Source organism: Lepidochelys olivacea, assembly GCF_965140295.1.
Source record: "Lepidochelys olivacea isolate rLepOli2 genome assembly, chromosome: 2".
NCBI classification, from domain to species: Eukaryota; Metazoa; Chordata; order Testudines; family Cheloniidae; genus Lepidochelys; species Lepidochelys olivacea.
The window spans coordinates 234,732,911-234,757,443 of NC_140412.1; the positions used below are offsets into that span (position 1 = coordinate 234,732,911).

Here is a 24,533-nt window from a genome sequence, read left to right on the forward strand (position 1 = left end):
AATATAGTACACAAATAAATGATGCCATTGTTGCCAACACTATAGCTATATATAGTTTACACATGAAACATTCTGGTTGATTTAAGAGAATTTTAAATAAAGATTTTTCAAGTTATTTTCATTTAGGACACAAAATCCAAGTTCTACATCCTTACCTGAAAAAGTCTTGCATGTAACTAGCTGTGATATTTATTTTAACCGTTGTTTACAATAAATATTCCTTCACTTTTTCTAATTTGTTGCAATCATGTTGCTACATTAGTCACCAACTTTTATTTTTAAATAGGGAAAGACTTCAAAAGGCAACATTACCTCACTTCTTAGATTACTCCTGAAGTCCATGCAGTTGTCAGCAGATTTTAAATGTCATAGTATGATTTGATTGTAATTTCACTGACTTATTTATGACAAATAAGGTCTCTAGTAGAAAATAGCAATATACACTGTTGTATGATACATAGTACAAAATGCTCATATCAAAAATATCTAATGTTCGGACAAACTAACTTGGTTATGAATACAAGTGGTACAAAACAAAAATGTCCATGTCTCTACCTAGAAAGTTGATCTAATCCATTGTAGGTACATCTCATCCAGTCAGCATGACTCAGGCTCGATCTTGTTGAGAACCTTTAACAGCAACTATGTTGGTGAGATACACAGAGAAGTCTTTTAATCCATGAGACGAGGAATGCATCTCCTATGAATTAGGGACCAAGACCCCCCTCTGTAGCAATACCCAATGCATTTTTACATTGGCTGGTGAGACAAACAGATCAACCTTCAGGTCCAACCCCAAGATAAGAATATATTGTGAAGGACTCTGGAGTTCAGTTCCCATTTGTAATTTAGGGGAAAAAATGGTCTTCTGAAGTTATCTGCCACGATGGTCTAAATGTGTGTGCGGTAAGAAGCTGAGACGACTATGAGGTTAGCTATGTACCAACTCCAGAGTTTTATTGCTTTGGCACAGAGAAATGATCAATATGTGCCTCCCTGACAGTTGATATAATACTGACATGCCACATTGTCTGTCACTATCTTTACTGTCTTCTATTTGGTTAGCAGTATAAAGCGTAGATAAGGATTTTGGACAGTTCTCAATTCCAAAAGATTGATGTGGAGAAGCTGCTCTTATAGTGAGCATTTTCCCTGTATCTTGGGAGGTCTCAGATATAAAAGTAGAACATCTGATGTTATGACTACAGGAGAGGGAAACTGCAAAAACGGAATACTTGTGAAAGTTTGGTCATGTCCTTTAACCGGAGATTATAGAACTCCTTGGGGAACAGACAGTAACCTGCTAGACTGTGTTCGCTTGGTTTGTAAACCGTTCAAAGCCATCCCTGTAGACCCTGGAAAGTGCAAACTGGCATGCTGCACTACAAAGATGCAAGCTGATGTATCCTAGCAGTTGAAGACAATCTCCTATTGTTACTTGAGGACTGCCCTGAATATTTGAGATGAGATTCTCTGGTGAGAAAAATCTGCTGGATGGTACACTTTGCCTGTTACAGCATCCAGGGAAGCTCCTATGAAATCTAGATGCTGTACTGGAGTCAAAATGGACTTTGAGGTACATTTGAAGTCCCAGGCTGTGAAAAGAGAACACATGACCTTTACTGACATTAACACTTCCTGATTCAATCTGTCCCTGATCAACCAGTTGTCTATGAATGGGAAAACAATTATACCCAATGTGTGTGAGCAGCAACTACTGCCAGAATCTTTGAAAATACCCTCAGTGCTGAAGATAGGCTGAAAGGGAGCAGCGCACTGTATTGGCAGTGCTTGTTTATTAGAAAACGAAGAAATCTCTTGTGTGAAGGGTGAATAGTGACATGAAAGCGTTTCTTGTAGGTCAAGAGTTGTGAACCAACTTCTAATGAAGGAATCATTGCTGCAAGGTTTACCATTCTGAATTTCTGTTGCTTTACATATTTGTTTAGAGACCTGAGGTCTAAAATTGGCCTTCTGGGGAATCAGTAAATACTCTGAATAGAATCCCTTTCCCATGCTGCACAGGAAATGGTTCTATTGCTCCTAAACGTAAAAGAGAGATCACCTCTTGCTCTAGCAATTGATTGTGAGAGGGTCCTGAAGAGGGACAAGGAGGGGGAACATACAGGAGGAACAGATTTGAAATGGATAGTGTTACCAGATGTTATGGCTTCCAAAACTTATTTGTCCAATGTTATATGCTCCCATACATCCTGAAAATGGGAGAGGTGGCATCCAAAAGGAGGGAGGAGGGTATGAGGTTGCACCCATAAGACCTTGTTGGTTGGATAGTTGAGACTCTCAACCAGGGGTTTCTAAAAACTGTGGTACGCATACCCCTGGGGGGACACAAGACATCCCTGAGGACTATGAGGGAGAAATTGTGTAATGGTGGATTTTATTAATTATATTTTCATAATACGCTACTCAGATGAAGCTTTAAAACTAGGTGGACATTTGTTATATAAAATACAGTAGTTAATTTACTTCAAGATGTACCAATGAGAGACAGATACACAGTGACAAGGACGTACAGAGCCCTCACCTCCAATCACCGTACAGTGTGGGTTCAGTTGCTTAGGAAATGTCCAGTCTAACTGAGCTCAGAACTTGCGGGGAGGAGGGGGCTGTTTGGTTGTATACGTCGCACTATAACTATATCTGTACAGAACAGTGAAATATGGACTGATGGCTAAAGACAGGTACCATTAAGAAGAAAACACAAAGTATCAGTGATGAGAAAGGTCAGGGTACACAGGAAGCTGGTAGATCTGGAAGACTGTATGCAATAAGAAAAGTTTGGGAACCTCTGCTCTAGACCAAGCCATCAAAACTAGGATAGGTAGGGGAACCCCACACTGAAATTTGAGAGTCTAATGAGTCCTCTTCTGCATTGTCTAAAGAGGGAAGATAGCTGTTCGGCTTACAGATTAGATGAGGGCAAGTGTAGTGCTCTAGGTGACAGAAGGATCAGTGTCCGAGACCGTCTTGACACTGAGAAACCCTCAGCCCTAGTTAACAGAGAATACTCCAGCTCAGAAGATGATATCAGATCCTTAGGGTATCTTGAAATACCGATAGTATCAAAGATTGGGCTGAGTGGGAACATGTGGAGGATAGCTTTGGTACCGATGCAGTTGGTACCGAGTACTTGGTATGGGATTCCCTCAGTACTGTAGGTAGGTGAGCAGTCTTTGGTACCATTGTTATTCTTGTTATCAGTACCAAGTGTTATTCAGCAATGGGATTGGTCTGTTCAACCCTGTCTCTGCCACTCTGCATACAGGTATCCAAACTCGGTACCGAATGTGTCTTAGGCCTGGTCTACACTGGGGGGGGATCAATCTAAGATACGCAACTTCAGCTATGAGACTAGCGTAGCTGAAGTCGCCATATCTTAGATTGACTTAGAATCACTTACTTCGTGTCCTCACAGCACAGGATCGATGGCTGCCACTCCCGCATCGACTCCGCTTCCGCCTCTCACCATGGAGGAGTTCCAGAATCAACGGCAGAGTGATCAGGGATCGATTTATCGTGTCTACACTAGACGCGATAAATTGATCACTACCCGCCGATCCGGAGGGTAGTGTAGACGTGGCCTTAGATAACTGACTCCTCTTCACCTCTGTGGTACCAGCCTCACTCAGAGCCTGGGAACCTGGTCTCCTTGGGACCTGAGGTTCCATAGCCTTCTTGTGAAACTGACCGAGAGCTTCTTGGAGATTTACTCCTTACCTCCTTCTGCTTAGAGGCAAATGTAGATGAGGACTTTGGTACCGTAGATCAGTAGCTCTCAACTTTTCCAGACTACCTTACCCTTTTCAGGAGTCTGATTTCACGGCACTAAGAAACTACTTGCTTACAAAATCAGACATAAAAATACAAAAGCATCACAGCACACTATTATTGAAAAATTTGCTTACTGTCTCATTTTTACCATATAATTATAAAATACATCAATTGGAATATAAATATTGTACTTACATTTAGTGTATAGTACATAGAGCAGTATAAACAGGTCACTGTCTATATGAAATTTTGCTAGTGCTGACTTTGCTAGTGTTTTTTATGTAGCCTGTTATAAAAGTAGGCAAATATCTAGACGAGTTGAAGCACCCCCTGGAAGACATACGCATACCCCTGGTTGAGAACCACTTCTGTAGATGTACTTGGTGCTGCAGTACTGCCTACCTCTCTAACAGTCCCTAGAGTCCTGTCCACATTGACATATCGGTCACTTGAAAGTGCAGATCTTGCACTTACAGGGGATATGCATATTACCAAGAGAGCAGAAGTGCTTGGAGTGTCCATCACCTATTGGAATAATCTCCTGACAGAGAGGCACCTCTTGAATCCTGAGAGCCCTGGCATTCCCGAACAAAAACAAATAAAAATTTAAGCCTAGAAGGGGAAATCTCCTAACTACATAAATATCGCTATGAACAAAAAGGTGTTTTTTTAAGAAAAGGAAAACCAAAAGGAAAATTGTTTGAACAATTACAGTACTATAAGGTAGAGAAAAAGCTAAATATTAGAGAACAGGCACACAGCAAACTCCATCTTGGGCCAAAGGCAGCTGAGAAGAAACTGAGGGCAGTTTGCCTGTGCAGCCTCAGATATCCTAGGCAAAGGGCATGAAGAAGTGTGGGCTGCATGCATGGGCTGAACGGGCACTGCTGCAAAAAAAAATCTCCAGTCAAAGACACAGGGCAAAAGCACAACTGAAGTGGAACACCCACAGGGCGCTACTTGAAGAACAAAGACTTTGCTCCCAAGTGCAGTGCTCAGTGAATGCAGCAAGCCATGTGGTACCTTTTAGGATTTCACAGATCAAGACACTTCAAAAACATACCTGAAAAGCCCTCCATAAAGCTGGTATACTATGGCAGCATGTCATCTAGTACTGAGACAATCCCACAAAAATACGAAGTCTAATTCATTTAAAACAATATCAGAGATTACTCCCCCATTGAACCTGTCACTATATACCTTAAACGACCTTGGAAACTTGCAGACAGATGAACTCCTTGCTCCCTCACCTTAGGTGTGCTGCCCCAATGGAGCTGTAGAAAAAACAGAAATAGAGCACCTCGTATTGTTTGTGCTTGTTGCCCATAAAAAGTGCTGTAGCCATGTTCTATATTTAAAAACATACGTTTCAACATGAACCCCTATACCAGAAGCTCAGAATTAGATATTATCTTTCTTCAGTCCCATGGTGGTGTATAAATAGACACATATCCAAGGTATAAACATTGTTGGTAGCAACATCTGTAGTTAATATTGCCCAACACTTTCTACTGTAGGCAATTTTTCTAAGTTTCTTATAAAACTTTACCAAATTTTAACTATTTGTACTGAAGTTTTCCCATGCTTGTGCTCTAAAAGAAAAAAATAAATTCAGCTGAGGGTACGAAGTGTTTGCAGAAAAAACAGTTCAGAAGGTTCTTCTGATAAGGAGGTGTGGTTGGGTGTGCTGTCTAACCCTTATCGCATTCTCATTCAGAGGAATAGATAGAAACTAATTCCCAATTCCTAACATTCCTCTGCTGCCTAATAAGTAGGCAAAACATTACACTCCCCTCTACTGGTTGGTCTATGTATAGGATAACAGCCTACTACTGTGACCATTTACTCCATTCAAGAAGTAGAGGTTTGTGGCATACATCTAGAAGTTCTGGTTTCTAATCTTATTGATGACCCATGCAATGGATCTATATTGTTTCACACGACGTAATCCGTTTTCTCAGTTTTCCTTTTTAAAGGGGAACTAGGAAATAACTTTCTTCTGTATTTTTTGTACGTAAAGTTTGAAAAACAAGCACTCAAAAGTTAGGAAATACCAGAACGAATGTTGCTTGTGCAACGCTAATTCAGCCCCCTTATGCAAGTGACTTCTGAGGCAGTCTTTAATTACATGACCACACACAATTTGTTTTACAGGACCCCAACTTCACTCAGTGCATCTGGACAGTGAATGAGGCAGAGAGTAACAAGAACAGAAAGGATATTCCAGTGCCAGAAGTAGAGCCCTGAGCAGATACAAAATTTGTATCCGCATCCATTCCGTGAGCAGCAAACATGGCCTGCAGATATAAAGCAGATATCCACAGATTTGCAGGGCTCCAGTCACAAGAGACTAGGACCCAAGGGAGCCGTGTTCTATTCCTGGCTCTGCCACAGACTTTTTAAGTGGCTAAGACTGCCAATGCATTTGCAAAAAGGGGGACAAGTTAAGGTTTCATGGACAACGTTGCTTCTGGCATTTCTTAACTTTTGAATACTAGACTTTACAGGTCTTATCATTCAAGATATTAAATACAAAGGATATCTAGACTCAATAAGAGACATTTCCATGGTATTATACATAGAGATCTTCATTGATACTTTTGTAGGATGCTAGGTCAAAGAAGTGGGTTTTGTATTTTAGCCCTTGCTCATAAAAGCAGTGATTTAAATATTATGCCTTAGTAGAAATGCTACCTATATAGTTTTACTAGCGTCAGCTGAACTTTCAGCCCAGAGTCCACCTATCATAACTGAAGGATGTTTTGTGCAATATATTTCCCTGTATAGAGGCTCTAGGCATGTGCATAAACATTAAAAACCAGTTAATACACAAGTGTTGTAAAACCATTAGGGCTGCTACACAACACACCTGACAAACCCAAGTAAGGAAGTGAAAAGTTAAGGTGCCAAGGAGTACTTGCCCTCTACTCCTCCAACCACAAGCACATACCTTACCACTACTACAGCCACTGTACACCAGACTAAGCACAACAAGTTTAAATCTGTTCCCCTTTCAGACACAACACTTTATCAAATTATTCACTCCTCACTCTCAGACCATTACTAGTTGTAGATGGTTGATGTAGTATTTGGCTGTGTTGGGATAGGGTAGTTTGGTAAAGGCTTTTGTGAAAAAAGTCTGTCATGGAGAGTAACCCTAGGGGGCAGAGTCCTTTACAGTTATAATTCAAGGCATATCTTACTGAAGAAAGTTTACACATTTCAGCCTCAGAATAGAAATATTGTCCAACAGCTAATAAATATTTTGGCCTGCAGTATAAATATCCATTACACAACTATTAAGTGAATTATATGCCAATGATACACTGTACATAAACAGTTACAGTTATGCTGTGGCTGTACTGCAACACTCATTAACACAATATGGCAACATTGTTTCTGAAAAAGTGAATTAAGTCCATATGCTAAGCTTCATGTGCATTGTGAGCACAACTAAAGAGAACAATAATCAAAACAACTGAACATAGAGGGTCCCAATGCAAGACAAAGAGGCTTTGTCTATCACCTTTCAAACTCTTTCGTTAGCGATATGCAGATGAAAATTTTGCTTCTAATACTGAAATAAGCTCCCTGCAAAAGGATTGTTTTGTTTTATTTTATTTTTTGTCACCACACATACACAGGAGCATTGTGGATGCAATTCTACCCTATAACTATGGAATAGTGAAATTTAGTTATACGTTAGAGCCATTTCACAGCAACTTAGAATCAGTTTTGAATGCCTTTGAAATTGAAATATTTTGTATTGATATTGAATATCTATCAACTGCAGACATATACCTAAATTTCAGCACACTAAGTGGACAGTAGAGACAAAATTTCAGACACAACACTTAATATTAATACTTCTTGCAATTCACCTGTGAAAGATTCAGTGGCTCTCTATGAAGCATAACAAGGAGACAGAGTGTGCATTTTTTAAATACAAAGATTCTGCCCTATGATTTGTGTATCTGCATCCTATTAATATTTAACCTGATCCAGGCAGAAGGCAAGTGTGTTATATGCCTTGCTCATCATTGAGATGCTGTAAACTCATTGGTAGGGCCCCATCAAATTTACAGTCCATTTTGGTCAATTTCATGGTCATAGGATTTTAAAAATAATAAATTTCATTATTTCAGCCATTTAAATCAGAAATTTCATGGTGTTGTCATTGTAGGGGTCCTGACTGAAAAAGGAGTTGGGAGGGGTGTCACAGGATTATTGTAGGGGGCTTGCAGTACTGCTACACTTACTTCTGCATTGCTGCTGGCAGCGGTGTTGCCTTCAGAGCTGGGCAGCTGGATTGTGGTGTCTGCTGGCTGGGAGCCCATCTCCGAAGGCAGAGCCGCGCCAGCAGCAGCGCAGAAGGATGGCATGGTATGGTATTGCCACGCTTACTTCTGTGCTGCTGCTGGTGGGGTGCTGCCTTCAGAGCTGGGCACCTGGCCAACAGCTGTTGCTCTCTAATCACCCAGCTCTGAAGGCAGCACAGAAGTAAGAGTAGCAATACCATGACCCCACTAAAATAACCTGCGACCCACCCACCCCCTGCAACTGCCTTTTGGGTAAGAACCCTCAATTTGTGAAACATTGGTCTCCCCCATGAAATCACAGAATATCAGGGTTGAAAGGGACCTCAGGAGGTCAGCTAGTCAATCCCCTGCTCAAAGCAGGACCAATCCCCAACTAAATCATCCCAGCCAGGGCTTTGTTAAGCCTGACCTTAAAAACCTCTAAGGAAGGAGATTCCACCACCTCCCTACGTAACCCATTCCAGTGCTTCACCACCCTCCTAGTGAAAAAGTTTTTCCTAATATCCAACCTAAACCTCCCCCACTGCAACTTGAGACCATTACTCCTTGTTCTGTCATCTGCTACCACTGAGAACACTCTAGATCCATCCTCTTTGGAACCCCCTTTCAGGTAGTTGAAAGCAGCTATCAAATCCCCCCTCATTCTTCTCTTCTGCAGACTAAACAATCCCATCTGTATAGTATAGGGTAAAAGCACACAAAAGACCAGATTTCACAGGGGGAGAGCAGATTTCATAGTCTGGGATGTGTTTTTCCTGGCCATGAATTTTGTAGGGCCCTAGTCATTGAGCAGTTTCTAGTCACAATAATCTGAAGCAGGTCAGTAAAATAAATAGCTCTGCCAGGTGTGCCAGTATGAGGGTCATCAAAGTTTCCAGAGCTCAAGTTTTCCAAGATATATCATAAGGATCTGTGATATTTCTCCCTGCAAGAGACCTAGGGTTTGCTCATTTATATCTTTGATTTAGCTGACATGTATGCAAAGCCTCCAGTAACCATACCCCTTGTTGGCTATATGTCAAGTGGCTCAAAAGTATGAATTAAGACTTCTGTAAGAAGTGCACACCCATTTCAAGGCAATCTGAGTAACTGTGTGGTTTTTAGAGCACTTAGAAGAGCCAAGCTTTACCCAGAAACCTATCCTGAACATTAACTATACCAGAACTGCTACAATTATTGTTATATAAGAGATGTAGATTTTAACATCCTCTTCAGGATTCATGAAGAGCTAAATATCTTTAGGTTGTGTGCCAAACAGATGTTTTATGTGGTATGCAGAAAACATAAGATACTTAATGAAAAGGGAAGTCCTCTTGTAAATGGGTGTAAGATTTAGAATGGATTCCTTATACATACATGACCACTCTCTGCTTTTAGGCACCTCACATGCACAGGAAAAGGTGTTCCATTGTCCACGAGCAGCTCTTATCACTATAAAAGGTGACATGAGGTGGTCCAAAGCTTTATGAACTTAATTAGCACTGCTCACCATAATGGTGAAGCATGATTCCATTTTAGAGATTGACATATTTTGCAACTTGCAATCCAGGAATGGCCTTAATTTTAGATCAAGCTATGGGCAATTGTGAAGTTTGAGGGAAGTCTCTGAAATGCCTGCAGAAAGTTAGGCTTTGTTTTTGTTGTGCTTGTTGCATCCACTAACAGGTCTGTAGTCAGCAAGGATAGGAAACATAGGGGGGTGAAGACAGACTGGATGAGGAGCCAGAAAAGGGGGAACTGGAACTGGCTGGGCAAAGAGAATGGAACTAGGTCTAGGGGGAAGGGACAAGGCAGAAGGGGGTCAAGCTTGGGAAGAGTGGGAAGAAGAGTCTGTCTGCTCATTAGAGCACACTCCCCTCCAGAGCTTTAAACGGAACCCCAAGAAGAAAAGAATCCCAAGCCTTATGATTTCAATAAGTATCACGAAAACCCCAGCAAAGCGTATCTCATCTTTCTCTAGTGTTGGTCCACAGATAGGGGAAAACTATTGCATTCAGTTACTCTGTCAGATCACGTGGCTGAGGTCTGTTTGGTGGATCTAAAGACTAACCCTGCTGAAGACTCATGCAAGTGCTAATATGATACCACCTTGATAGAATTTCTGCTTTTGTCATTTGCTTTTTTAAAAGTCTAGCAAATTACCCTGAAAAAAAACTGAACACTAATTTTGAAAATTCAAGAACTGAAAAGTTAAGAAATGCCAGAATTAAGGTGCCTTTGCAATCTTAATTTGCCCCCCTAGTGCATATGAATGATATAGTCTTTAGTTTTTCTACAGGACCTCTGCCCATACAGTGAACAGGATGGATCTACTCTGAGATGCCAAGCACTTACCCCTGCAACTGAAGTCACTGGGAGCTGTACTTTGAATATATGAAGTGATATATAATGCTAAGTATGCTGAAAAAATCAGATCCTAGGTGTCTGAATGGGGCATCCAGAATTAGTGGGTTCTTTTGACTATAATCTCAGTGCCTCTGCTTCCCATCTGTAAAATAAGGATATTACCACCCCTTCACTCCACATGGACTCAGGTGCTATTGTAATGAACACTGCAGAAAAGCCAATGCAGAAAATAATAATTCCATCTTCAGAGCACGGTTTTAATAGTGTTCAATAAATAAGGCCTAGGGCCACACACTGAACAATGAGAAGATACAAATATTGAATAACCCTTCCTCCACCCTATAGTTGGCACAAAAGGTGTTACCCAGCATTCATTAGGTCAGGAATATGAACAAGGCAGCTAGGAAGGGCACATGAGAGAAGTTAGAGTCCTTTCTCCCTCTCAGAAAGGCAACAGGAAGCAGAAGCTCACAGGCTCAGACAATAAGCAAAACCTGGGCCTGCGCATAAGCGAGTACTTTGTAAGCATGCCTACACTGCTTCCGAGTCTTTGTAACTTAACTACCTCTGCTGAAACAAGCCACTTAGCATTTCTGAACCAAACTAAAGAAAGTTCAATTCTTATTTCCAGTATGTTGGGGCCATGCCAGAGAAGTGATCCAGACAGAGGTATCTGAGTCTTATAGTAGCATGCCATGTTTTATTTTTGTCTTGTTCCCACTCCATTTTTCATGTCACACTTGTGCACACAGGTCAAGTCACACTTGTGCACGCAGCTCTGTTATATATAACAGAAGTTTACAAACAACCATTTTAAAATATAAACCAGCCTGCAGCTGATTCCAGGCTGGGCTACTGCTGGACTGAACAAGACATGGATGATAGGCAGCAGAAGAGACTGGGGAAGAAATGCACGACATAAGTCAGGGAGGAGTCATGATGCTGGGGCAAGGACCAACAAGGGATTGAGTGGCACATGGGAGTATTATCCAAAATTAATAAGCCCACAAGAGAGAGCTGGAATGAGAGAGTTATACCTGGGTTGGACATTGGCTAGTGCAGGAAACTTAGTTATGAAGACTAACTAATGTCTGCAACGGGGAGCCCCGCTTTGGCAGACTTCAAAAGGACAGTTAGAGCAAGTCTCACTACCTGCAGCACTTCGATAAACTGATTTTTTTAAGGGGGGGTGGGGTGGGTGAAGGAACCTAGGGAAAGATTCTCAGACTGTTAGGGAGAACTGAAGTTGAAAACACGTTTCAAGAGACTCCAGCTAAAACTCCAGAGACATTCCTTACAAGAATTCTGTACTTTTAAGAACCAACACTGAAGATCCACAAGGGACAAATAAGAGATTTATTCAGTTCTCCTCTGCCATATAATCCTTCATCCATTACGACTCTATGAAACACACACAGCCCACACAACTATCCAACCTTAACTTTGCCCCTTGAAGTCTGGCATATAGTATGGAGATAAGCATCTCAAGTTTGAGGCAGCTCTCAGATTATTTACTGAGTCACAGTCTGCATGGCATACATTTAAAAAACTAGATTTAAACAAAGCCCACACAAACTTCTAGGTACCAAATCAACTAGATTTACTGTAAGTTACAGGGCAACCTCTGCTGGACTACAGTGAAGTGAGGGAGGAGAAAATTTAATGGTTGCTTTGTTAGAGGGGGCATCTAAAAGTACATGACTGGTTTAGAAAGAAGCCAGAGTACAAAGCAAAAACAGGCGGCGATAAGAATTAAAAAGTTAATATAAGGCACTAAATTCACACACATTACTTTTTCCCCCTTAGAGACTATAGGCCACCCTTAAAAGCCAGGAGAAAGCCACCCCATTTATAGAAATTAGACTGTAAGTCCCTCAGGACCAATAGTGTATATATAACTTATAGCTTTACTTTATAACAATCTTTCCACAACTTCCCCATTAACCACTCTGGAAACATCTCTACTGACAATTCTACCCCTAGCTTACAAGTAACTCTTGCTGGTAAACAAAATATAGATTCATCTAACATTAAAACAGCAAGCATATAGTAACTCTATGCGTAAGCAGCCTGTGGGACTCAGTCCCACAAGATATTTGAGGCCAAAAGGATAACAGGATTAGACACTTACATGGACAGTGAGAAAAGCCAGTTACATTATATAGGATATAAAGAGCCACCCAAATGAATAGGAGGGATATAAACCCTTCTGCCTCAGAGTATAGACAGCCTCTTACTGATGGACCTTAAGTAGTTTCTTCCTCTGGGCTGTTAATTCTGTACCCTGCCACTTTGGGCCTTCTTCTACCCTCTCTACAGCATCTGGTATTTCCCTCTATCAGAGGGTGGATTACAAAACTAGATGAAGCACAAGCATGAACCTGTAAGACAATTCTTATGTTCCTTATTAACTTGTTTGCTCTGCTAAATCCTGCCTCTCCCTGCAAAGGTTAATAAACCTGTTAAATTTAGAAAATTGTTCTCTATTTCCGATGTCAAGTGGAAAAAGATCAGCCTTCGCAACATCCTAGTTCATAAACTCAAATTACAGACTGAAACAGCTTTCCCAGTGATCTACTTTAAGACCGACTTTGCTAACTCTTCCTGTTTCACACTTACTGTGCATCTTAATCTGTGTGTGTTATCAAAGATGTATTTGGATTTTGGAGGAGATTATTAACTGCACAACATTTTTGCAACAAGAAAGTCATGTATACGTGGTCCCCCTTTCATTACCTTATGTTGGTTATCCTTTACTGAATTATCAATCCTGTCCGTATTCCTTCAAGAGTTTTAAATACCTTTCACACAGCAGAAGTCAAGTTTCCAGGTATGTATTTTCCTGGTGTCCCCCTGGGACATAAGAGCCAAACACTCTCCAAGTCTCTTGTGGCGCCTACAGCATAGTGAACTAGGTTTCCAGTAAAGGCTTTCCTGTTTCCTTTGCGATTTTCTTCAGCATTCTAGGATTTAGTGTATCTGGGCGTGATGCCCAGTTGACTTTTTTTTAATAGTTCTAATTGCTTTATTAGTTGCTCTATTACCTACACCTGCTGGTGTAATAAACCACGTTTTATTTCCTCCTGTCTCCCCTTGGAAAGTCTTCTCCTAGTGTCTTCTAATGTCTGCTTCTTTCAAAAAAATACTACAGTATTTTTATTCAAGTCTATCATTAATATATTTTGAATTCACATCGACTCCTTCAACTTCTAGTCTTGCCATTTCCTTCTCTGGAGAAAGCTACTATTTTGACAACTGCAATAACAGCATTCATCGCTGCTATGAATAATAGCTACGCAGTTGCTAGTACAGTTGGTATGCCTGGCCCCTCCCTCCCCTGAACAGATATTTCTTGAGTAATCTGTGGTGCAGACAGCTGATGCTACAAGACAAAAAGCTGCGGATTTAAACCATCAGGTGTTAAACAGTCTTAATTATTACTTTAAAATGTATAAGAAAAGGGGAAGAGGGTCTCTCTACTCAAAACTGGATACAAAAAAATCAGCTCAAGAAGCAAAGGGATCAGAAGCATAGTGAACCATGATAGCAGCTGTACTGCTCATCTCACAGTCACTCCTATAGCTTGTTTGGAATTGAGTGGCAACTGCTGCTACTACTGAGTGTAGATGAGTCCTTTAAAACCCCATCTAACAAAGTGTTTGAATAAAGACTGCAATTGAGTTTTAGCATTTTCTCAATCTTCCTATCATCCTTCCTGATATTGTAGAGATCTAAATCTCGTTTCTATGTTATTTTCCTAACGTCTAGAAACCAAAGGGGGAAGGGAAAAGATTTTATGAAACAAACTGCAATTCACCTTATAAACCTATTTACTCAAAATAAGGTATACATTAAACCAAAACAAGGAGCTTACAATTAAGTAACACCACCGTTGCACATTGCCTATATGCCAAGTGGGGCAAAGGAGTTCTAATGTAGCTCAGGATTTTCTGTCTGAAAAGAAAACTGCATATTGCTCCATCCAAGTTCTTAAACATGCAATCAAGACAGCAGACTGAAGTAGGGCAGTCAGCTGAAAAGTACCTGGGAGTGCTATCAGGGATCACCAAATCCCAACTGGCAAAAACAACCACCTAGTACAGTGGTTCTCAAATTGTGGCTTGGGACCCCAAAGTGGGTCACAACTGATTTAATGGGGTTGCCACAGCTATCTTAGACTTGCTGTGGCCTGGGGCTGTAGCTCTTGAGCTTTGGCTTCGGTCCCCCACACCTGGAGTGGGCTCGGGTTTCGGTCCCCCCCTCCTGAGGTCATGTAATAATTTTTGTTGCCAGGGCAATGAAGTTTGAGAACCCCTGTTCTAGGGGATACCAGCATAAACAACAGTAGACACAGGGTCATTCTAACTTCATCCTGGTACCAAACCAACCCCTTGCAGCTCTGGGGGAAAGATATAAAGGTGGCATATGATCACCTTGGCCCTCCACCCTTCTCTCCCATTTCAAGGATAGAGCCCTATTTGTTTTAATAGCATAACCAAAGTCATCTTTGCCATTTTCAAGTGTCCAACTCCAATAGATAAGGTTACTCCTAAATTATGCACATGTGGAGAACTGCTTGAATACATGAAACAAGGACTTAAGTTATCTTTGAGGTTACTATGATTGCAACATGAAAAATCTCTCACCTGGAGAATCAAACTCCATGTTCTACTCTTCTACTTCAATAGGCCAAGTTTCATTCAATAGCATATTTAATCTGCAATACTCCAAATAAATTAGTTTTGGCATTTTAAAATGAGCACAAGTGCTCTGTCTTTCTTGCTACTTGAGTATTCTGGGAAATGTTTACATTAACTTTAGAAAAATTGTTTACATTACTTCAGTTACAATACTTGTAATACAGTCAACTGCTAGTTTCCCATCACATCCTTCAAGTACAGGCATGTTGAGTCAAATCAGTCTCTAGTCATGCATTTGCACTATTGAGTAGCAACTTTTATATTTACTGTGATTAGAATGGAAGAACCACCTAGTGAATTCACCTATAAAGACTAAAACAGATTTGCTAGCTAGCTTTAAAAAATAATTTAAAAAAATCACGTGATATTTGCCTACTTTCCAGAAGTTCCCCCTCCTTAACAATTCATATCTCCATCAAGCAGCCCTGCTTATCTCTCCAGTCACCACCAACTACGTATTCTTTCCCTCTAGGCTTCTAGACAGCTCTAGAACTTTGTTTTCCAATAGGCACCAGAACCTGAGTGCTCTCAATTTCCTTTTTTTACTTTAGATCAATTTTCATTTACAGATTCAGATTAAACCTTGATGTTTCTAGCATCAAGAGATTTTCAGAACATATTGTGGTTTTACCAGTTCAAAATGACAGAAGACCAAAAAAAAAAAAGCAAGCACAGATCCGGGGGGGGGGGGGGGGAGAAATCCTGCTTGATTTCACCCCTTCTCCCCAAGGGAATGGGAATTCACAACAATACCTTAGTAAGGCACTTTGAACCTTGTTAATAATTAGAACTCATCACTATGCACAAGTATCAGAGGGGTAGCCGTGTTTGCCGCTTTTCCAGATCCAGACTAAGAGCTCTGTGGCACTTTATAGACTAACAGACATATTGGAGCATAAGCTTTCATGGATGAATACCCACTTCATCGGACATGCATCTGACGAAGTGGGTATTCACCCACGAAAGCTTATGCTCCAATACGTCTGTTAGTCTGTAAGGTGCCACAGGACTCTTTGCCGCCTATGCACAAGTAGTATTTCAGAGCTTTTCTTATAACACCCCTCCCCAGTTCACTACCCTCACTGAATCTGATTTCATTCAATATACTCCAAATTGTCAATTTCCTTCCCCTTTCAGTGTTTTCTTGTCTCATTTAGATTTCAAATACAGGATACAGTGACTGCTTCACATATTCTCTCCTTTCTTTTTGTCTTCTATTATACTTTCTGTATTACAAAATCTCAAAATCTGGCATTATTCCTTTCTTTATTGGTTGATGTACATACTTAGTATTAGAAAGCAGATCTAAGACTGCCAACACTTACTGTCAGTCTTATTTCCTCTAATGAATGTAATCTATTCTGTGTCTGGTTAATTAGTCTCATTACTATCATTATGGACTTCACATTCTTTTATTTTTATAGCCACACTCATTTAATAGTCCAAGTCTTTCGTGGCTTCCAGTTTATTCTTTTACTGACTCTGAAGTATCTCCAACCTCTGTCCTTGATGAATCCAGATATCCCCCCCATTTCTTCCAGATCTCTTATAAGCTGCCAAATTGTCATAATCTTGGCACTGTAACACAATTGCTGAAAGCTACTTTGTTACTTTTCTGTTGCAGGATAAACCTCAAAGTTCCCCTCTTCAGATGTCCTTTTGCTTCAATATTGTCCAAGATGAGAAGTCATTTAAAAATTCTTCCTCCTCCATTGACATAAAATGCAACAGGCTAGTGTGGATATAAATTCATTTTATTCACTCTAATCTTTATAAGTTTATCCTTTTTTGACCATGGGAAGATTTGTATATCACGCATTCATGCTCAGAACCACTTCCTGCCAACAAAGAATCAAACACTTCTCACATGAAACTGACTATTTTAAGTAAGTTTACTGCTAAAACACTGATATTTCACTTGAGCCCTAGCCAAGTTTTTAGTTTGTTATTTTCAACTCAAAGTGTAGGGAACAATGTGTTACTCTGTATCCTCTTGTCCAGAATGCCTCATACACAAAAAAATAGTTTTCACAATGGAAGGAAGCTTCTCATCTTTTCTGCATTTCATACAATAGTTCCATATTTTGCTCTAAAGTCTTGCATCATACATACCAGATTTGTCTTACATGTTCTATAGCGTCACAGAAATTTGTTTCTCATCACTAGAGGCACAGCTCCCTACATGCCACCTCACTCTTGTATCTAGCCAACTGACAGCACCTCTGCTCTCCCGTCTCTTCAGAGCATGTGAAACAAAGGACACAGCTAGGAAGTGAACTGTTCATTCCCACACAGTTGCAGAATTCATCCTACTATATACCTTAATGTTCAAGTTATTTGTGGGTGTGGAGCAGTAGGGAAGAGAAAGAATGTGAAGAACCTGACAGGACTGCAACAGGGGAGAAAGGATTCAACCTTCTTTCCCCAATGTTGCACCTTAGGAAGAAAAATGACACAGGTGGTGAATGAGAAACAGCAAGAAGGAGAGGCTGTTTTTCCCCCCAGAAGGAAAAGAGGGCAATGAACAGAATGAGAAAGATATGTGGGACAGAATGAATTTTAGAGATATGAAAGAAATGAAGAAAGAGGGAGAAAGACAGGAAATGAGCAAGATTTACTAACCCATAAGTTATTTGCACTTAGATTTTGCTATATTTCCTTAACCGATATGCAGAAGCTTTAAGCTTGAAGGAAACATAATTCAAACTGCTCTATAACAGCATTTGATAAGTGTCATACATGAAGTTGTCTTGTTTGCTACTTACTTTACCATTAGGGTGGGAGACACATTTTGGTCTTTTCTGCTAGTAATAGTAATAGGACTAGTAATAGTGACAAAAGGTAATATATACTTTCTCCTCCCTTACCTGTCCAGTATACAAGATGCCACCAAATACAATTGTCCCTTGGGAGATCTGCAATCTATTTTGAGATCTGCCACCAATTTCTTCTGTTATCTTAAGCAAGTCACATAGCCTCTGTGAGTTAGTTACTTTATCTGTCTCCATGGAGATAATGAAGCTTGCCCACCATTGTAAAGAAATCTGAACCTACAGATTTTCTTTAAAAAAATCATCAAGTTTGTCAAGTCTGTTAAATGGTGTATGATCGAATGATTAGATTATTGACTGAGGACTACAGGTTTGGGATGAGGTTATTGACCTTTTCATAATTTTCTTTAAAAATCCTTTTGTTGAACTTTACAAAAAAAGCAGGACCAGAGGGGTTGGGTGGCATGGCAAGGAGAGTCTGATTTTTGGTAGTAAGACCACCTTTATTGTTGTACTGAAATGTCTGCTTTTATTCAGTGATCTCAAGCTAGATCTCCTATTAACTAGTTGCAAGAATTCCAAAGTATCAATTGTGTGTGCCTCCATGAATAGAAAATATCATGTGTGACAGTACAGAGCTAACACTACCAATAAAAAACTAACATAAGAGTCCAAAAAGCTTTTGACTTTACTCCCCAATGTCTGGATTTAGGTGATCTTTAGACTCTACATCATTAGCCTTCTGCATTAGCTATTTAAAGATGCAAAGCTGTGTCTTGAGTCACATAATGCCCCATGCATGTGACACCCTCATTATTAGGCTCCCAATTTAAACCCTCAAGCCACCATTAGTTTTTATGTATCTGGCTACATTAAATTCCTTGAGAGCATGTAGTTATAACAGCGTATCAACTGCACAGTGATATGACACTTGGCAAGTGTTGCCATTTGGCAGTTTTACCATCTCAAGAGCACACACAAAAAACTTTCTCAACCCCAGCAAAAAACAGAAACATTTGCTTAAACTGTTTTTGAGGTACCAGAACTCAAGAAGTTAAAAGCTTATAATTGCTTTTATTACCATAATACATCCAATATGCCCGCTTCTTAAGAACAGATCTTGTTGGGAAGGTAGAACAGCCCAAATCATAATGAGAAATATTGTGACTTAATGGACTCCTCTGTTATGTATTTTGCCCACTGCTTAATAAATTGCATCACTGATCAACAGGACACAGACTACCCCAGGCACTCAAGATCAGCTATGCAGTCACCTTTCCTTATCTGGAGAAAGGTTTAATGCAGACATTAGACCTCAGTAGTCTCACGTTTTAACAATCGTCACAGTTACACAAAGGGGGAGGGGTGGGAAGGTGAGACATGTACATAACACACACACCCCCCTAGCTACTGAAGACCTCAAAGCCACGAGAAGCGAAACAGTTTTCTCCCACCCAGCTGCTGCAGCAGTACGGCAGATCAGGGACAATATGCATGTAGATATGCAAACTTTTATGGCTCTGCCCAGACCCAGTGGTCATGTCTCAGCTTTCCTCCTCCTCCTCATAATCAGATTACCATCGCACGGGTTCCGCTCCACGACCGCTATCGCTGATTCAGAGACAGGGGACTGCAGCACTGCAAGCCGGCGGCGCTTCTCCGACTTCCCCAGCTCGCTCTCTGGCTCAGACAACTAAAACACCCGTGCTTTCGAGGCGGGGGAGGGAGGCAGGCTGCACTAGCTGCGGCTAGCGAGCCTCCCTCGCCCCCTCCCCTTTACAGCAACCGCTTCTCTGCTGCTGCTGCTGCTGCTGGACACTCACCGCGAATCCGCCAGCCGCGTCCGTCCCCAGCAGCGGCGGCGAAGCCAAGCGGGCTGGCGGCAGAGCACGAGCCGATCCCCGCCACCGCGCTGCCCTGCGCCACGGCCGGTCACGGCAACCGCTGCGAGCCAGCAGCCCCAGGGCGAGCGGCGCAGCCCGGCCACAAGAACGGCCCCGGCAGCGCCAAGACGCCCGGAGCCCCCCGCCAGCCCGGCCCGGGGCGCCGCGCACCCGCTGTCACCCCCGAGAGGCGCCCCCCACACGCGGGAAGAGGCGCTGCCCCCCACGCAGGAGGGGGATGGATGCCCCGGTCCCCGGCTGCCTGGGCGGTCGGGGGGCTGCGGAGGGGGCGGGCGCTGGGGGAGCCCGGCGCAGGGAGGGAGGCCGGGGAGCCCCGCACTTACCGAGTGGTTGACCCCCCACATGAGGACGCTGAGCAGCGGGTCGCTGGCCCGGAACAGCTTCACTTTTTGCGCCACGAAGTGCTTCTTCTTGGTCTTGGTCTTACTCGCCATAACGGACACGATGTTGCCGGGGGCCGCCATGGCGCAGCCGAGGGGAGGGGGCGGCTCAGCGCCCCGGGCCCGGGCGGAGGAGAGGCGGCTGGCGCTGCACGGGGGTGGCGGGCTGCCTGCCGCGGGATGCCAGGCACATCCTGGCCTGGCCGCCTGCGCCGCTCGCTGCAAGGGCCCCGCCTCCTCCCCAGGGCTTCCTCCGCCTGCCGCGCTCCGCGTCCGGCGACCCCGCCCCTGGGCGGGAACGGCTCAGGGGGCAGCGTGAGATTCGGCTCCCTCCTTACCAATACGCATGCCCAAGAGAGCCGAGCATGCGCACTGGCAGCAACGAAGCCTCTCTGCCTTCACTGTGCCCTCCGGGTCCGCTCCCGGAGCGGAGCGGGGCGGAGGCGGTAACATTGGGGTACGTGGGGGGCGGAGGGAAAACCCCGTTTAATAAAAGGGGGAGGGGACGGGCTGGGGAAAGCCAGCTGCCTTCCCTGGGCGGAGAGGGGCCCGCTGTCTCCATGTCACGGGGGGCGTGTGGGGAGCCAGCCCGTCCCCCAGCCTAGCGAAGACTCGTCCCGCCACCTGCCTGAGCTCGGCGAGCCCGTCACCGCACCGCGCTCCCCTTTGCCTCCACCCGCCTGCGTAGGAGGGGCCCGCTGGCCTCTGGAGCGGGCATCAGCCCTGGGCGAGCGGTACAGCGGTACCCCGCTGCTGCCCTGAGGCACCGGGGCGTGCAGTCCCCCAGCCCCAGGCTTTCGGTCACGGTGCGCTGCCGTGACTGGCAGCCCCATGGCGCTTCACCGGGAAGATCCATCATCTCTCTCGTGCCTAGTTTGAAGATCCTTATCCTGTGGGAACATCAGTTTGCCTTGCCCATATTTTAAAAAAAGATATTTCCCTGTAGTATGTATTCTATAATATTCCGTTTTAAAAGCTTCATTTGAAAAGGGATTACGGTTAGTTAAGTGATTTTACCCATGCCCTAAGGAGCAAGGAAATAACAGGTTACAAAATACTTCATAACCATGCCAGAGCATCCACACACACACACACTGACAAACTGGCATCTTCGCAAGGCACTTCCTTCTGTCTCAAAAAGAAAAGGAGGACTTGTGGCACCTTAGAGACTAACCAATTTATTAGAGCATAAGCTTTCGTGAGCTACAGCTCACTTCCTCAGATGCATATCGTGGAAACTGCAGCAGGCTTTATATATACACAGAGAATATGAAACAATACCTATTCCCACCCCACTGTCCTGCTGGTAATAGCTTATCTAAAGTGATTTCCAGCACAAATCCAGGTTTTCTCACCCTCCACCCCCCCACACAAATTCACTCTCCTGCTGGTGATAGCCCATCCAAAGTGACAACTCTTTACACAATGTGCATGACAATCAAGCTGGGCTATTTCCTGCATAAATCCAGGTTCTCACATCCCCCCACCCCCATACACACAGAAACTCACTCTCCTGCTGGTAATAGCTCATCCAAACTGACCACTCTTCAAGTTAAAATCCAAGTTAAACCAGAACATCTGGGGGGGGGGTAGGAAAAAACAAGAGGAAACAGGCTACCTTGCATAATGACTTAGCCACTCCAAGTCTCTATTTAAGCCTAAATTAATAGTATCCAATTTGCAAATGAATTCCAATTCAGCAGTTTCTCGCTGGAGTCTGGATTTGAAGTTTTTTTGTTTTAAGATAGCGACCTTCATGTCTGTGATCGCGTGACCAGAGAGATTGAAGTGTTCTCCGACTGGTTTATGAATGTTACAATTCTTGACATCTGATTTGTGTCCATTTATTCTTTTACGTAGAGACTGTCCAGTTTGACCAATGTACATGGCAGAGGGGCATTGCTGGCACATGATGGCATATATCACATTGGTGGATGTGCAGGTGAACGAGCCTCTGATAGTGTGGCTGATGTTATTAGGCCCTGTGATGGTGTCCCCTGAATAGATATGTGGGCACAGTTGGCAACGGGCTTTGTTGCAAGGATAAGTTCCTGGGTTAGTGGTTCTGTTGTGTGGTATGTGGTTGTTGGTGAGTATTTGCTTCAGGTTGCGGGGCTGTCTGTAGGCAAGGACTGGCCTGTCTCCCAAGATTTGTGAGAGTGTTGGGTCATCCTTTAGGATAGGTTGTAGATCCTTAATAATGCGTTGGAGGGGTTTTAGTTGGGGGCTGAAGGTGACGGCTAGTGGCGTTCTGTTATTTTCTTTGTTAGGCCTGTCCTGTAGTAGGTAACTTCTGGGAACTCTTCTGGCTCTATCAATCTGTTTCTTTACTTCTGCAGGTGGGTATTGTAGTTGTAAGAAAGCTTGACAGAGATCTTGTAGGTGTTTGTCTCTGTCTGAGGGGTTGGAGCAAATGCGGTTGTATCGCAGAGCTTGGCTGTAGACGATGGATCGTGTGGTGTGGTCAGGGTGAAAGCTGGAGGCATGCAGGTAGGAATAGCGGTCAGTAGGTTTCCGGTATAGGGTGGTGTTTATGTGACCATTGTTTATTAGCACTGTAGTGTCCAGGAAGTGGATCTCTTGTGTGGACTGGACCAGGCTGAGGTTGGTGGTGGGATGGAAATTGTTGAAATCATGGTGGAATTCCTCAAGGGCTTCTTTTCCATGGGTCCAGATGATGAAGATGTCATCAATATAGCGCAAGTAGAGTAGGGGCTTTAGGGGACGAGAGCTGAGGAAGCGTTGTTCTAAATCAGCCATAAAAATGTTGGCATACTGTGGGGCCATGCGGGTACCCATAGCAGTGCCGCAGACTCTGACTGATAAGGAAATACCACCTACATCCCACACATCTCCCTCAGTAATTACAACTCTAGCAAGTGTTCACGTTCCACATACTTGTACAGGTTAAGCATGCACTGTCAATGTATCCACCACCTTCTGAACTGCACATATTGATCCGGAATGTTGCAGATCTCGCTTTGTTGGTGGGCTGATCACTCAGCAAAAAAGATCAGATTTACATGTAAGCTCATATATCTAGAGGAATTTGCACACACAACCACCCATTGTTGAGTCTCTCACCCTCTCCAATTCCCTATAACTTCCATCTTTTATGTGAAAGTTTAACCAAGATGAAAGCCAGATAACTCAGTGGTGCTTATTCTCCATCCCACTTGCATCCAAACAGGTGTTAGAATTTATTGTGTTCTAATCTTTGCAGTTTCTGGTAGAAGAGAGGGTGGGATGGAAGGAGGAAGAGCAAGGACTTCAGAGCTTATTCTCCATAGTTCTTTTTTAAATTATAAAGTTATGTAGGAGTATATGGAGAGGTGTTCTGATTGTTTCCTTTTTGTTCCTAAAACAAGATTCACCAAAAAAAAATAAAAATTATAGGTGCTTGAAGTTGCTATTGCAGACACGGAAGCTGCTGTATGTTCAGCACTTTTGGGAAAAAAAGCAGATCACTTACTTATGTGCCCAAAAATAAAGTTAGAGCCAGTTTTTAAAAGAGCTCAGCACCCAATGGCTATTCTATACTCTGTAGGTTCTGATACGACACTCATCACCATAGTATATGAGACATGGTCTACACTACAAAGTTTGGTCAGTGTAAGTCACCTCATGTCAACCCATTTGTCCATAAGTCTACACTCATATTTATCTCTGGCCAACAGAAGCACGCAATTAACACAACATAACTGCCTCCCTGAACGGCAATCAGCCATGGTTGATCTATAGAGGGTGACACAGTGCAAGTGTAGACACTGTGTGACCTATGTCAACCCTTATGAAGAGCTCTGTGTGGCCCGAAAGCTTGTCTCTCTCACCAACAGAAGTTGGTCCAATAAAAGATATTGTGTCACCCAGGTTATCTCTCTATGTCAACCCTAACACACCTCCCACAATGCCTGACAGTGACTATTCTAATCACAATTGTGAACTCCACTGCCTAAGGGTCATGGAGGCCAGAAGCCCCCACCCTTTAAACACCCCACAAGCTCACCTAGCAACTCTCTCTTTTTATGCACAGCTGACCACACTGGCTCCATGTACTAGATGCACTCCTGCCTGGAGTAGACAAGAGATTTTGGATCTCCTGGACCTACAGAGGGAAGAGGCTGTCCAGGCACAGCTACGGATCAGTTGTAGAAATGTGGACATCTACGAAAAGATTCCACAGGGTATGCAGGCAAAGGGGTATGACAGGGATCAGCAGCAGTACTGCATGAAAGCAAAGGAACTGCACCAGACATACCACAAGGCCAAGGAGGCCAACTCTCATTCTCATGCTGAGCCATAGACCTGCCACTTTTACAAC

The 24,533-nt window shown here is 42.9% G+C and overlaps 1 protein-coding gene across 3 annotated transcripts in view; it reads right to left on the reverse strand.

The window, feature by feature from the left end:
- PIP4K2A (phosphatidylinositol-5-phosphate 4-kinase type 2 alpha) overlaps positions 1 to 20,486 on the reverse strand; it is a 206,392-nt gene extending 185,906 nt beyond the window's left edge. Inside the window, exons 1-2 of one of the 3 annotated variants that reach the window (XM_084620275.1) lie at positions 20,156 to 20,264; positions 4,993 to 5,066 (exon numbers count right to left, since the gene is read on the reverse strand). Coding sequence is in view for 1 of the 3 variants with exons in the window: in XM_084620274.1 (XP_084476400.1) it covers positions 20,156 to 20,296 (141 nt within the window). In the remaining 2 variants the exon portion in view is untranslated. Of the gene's footprint in view, positions 1 to 4,992; positions 5,067 to 19,751; positions 19,772 to 20,155 lie in introns of those variants that run through there. The other 2 variants (XM_084620274.1, XM_084620276.1) reach the window with 2 other exon arrangements.
- Positions 20,487 to 24,533: the final 4,047 nt, after the last annotated feature.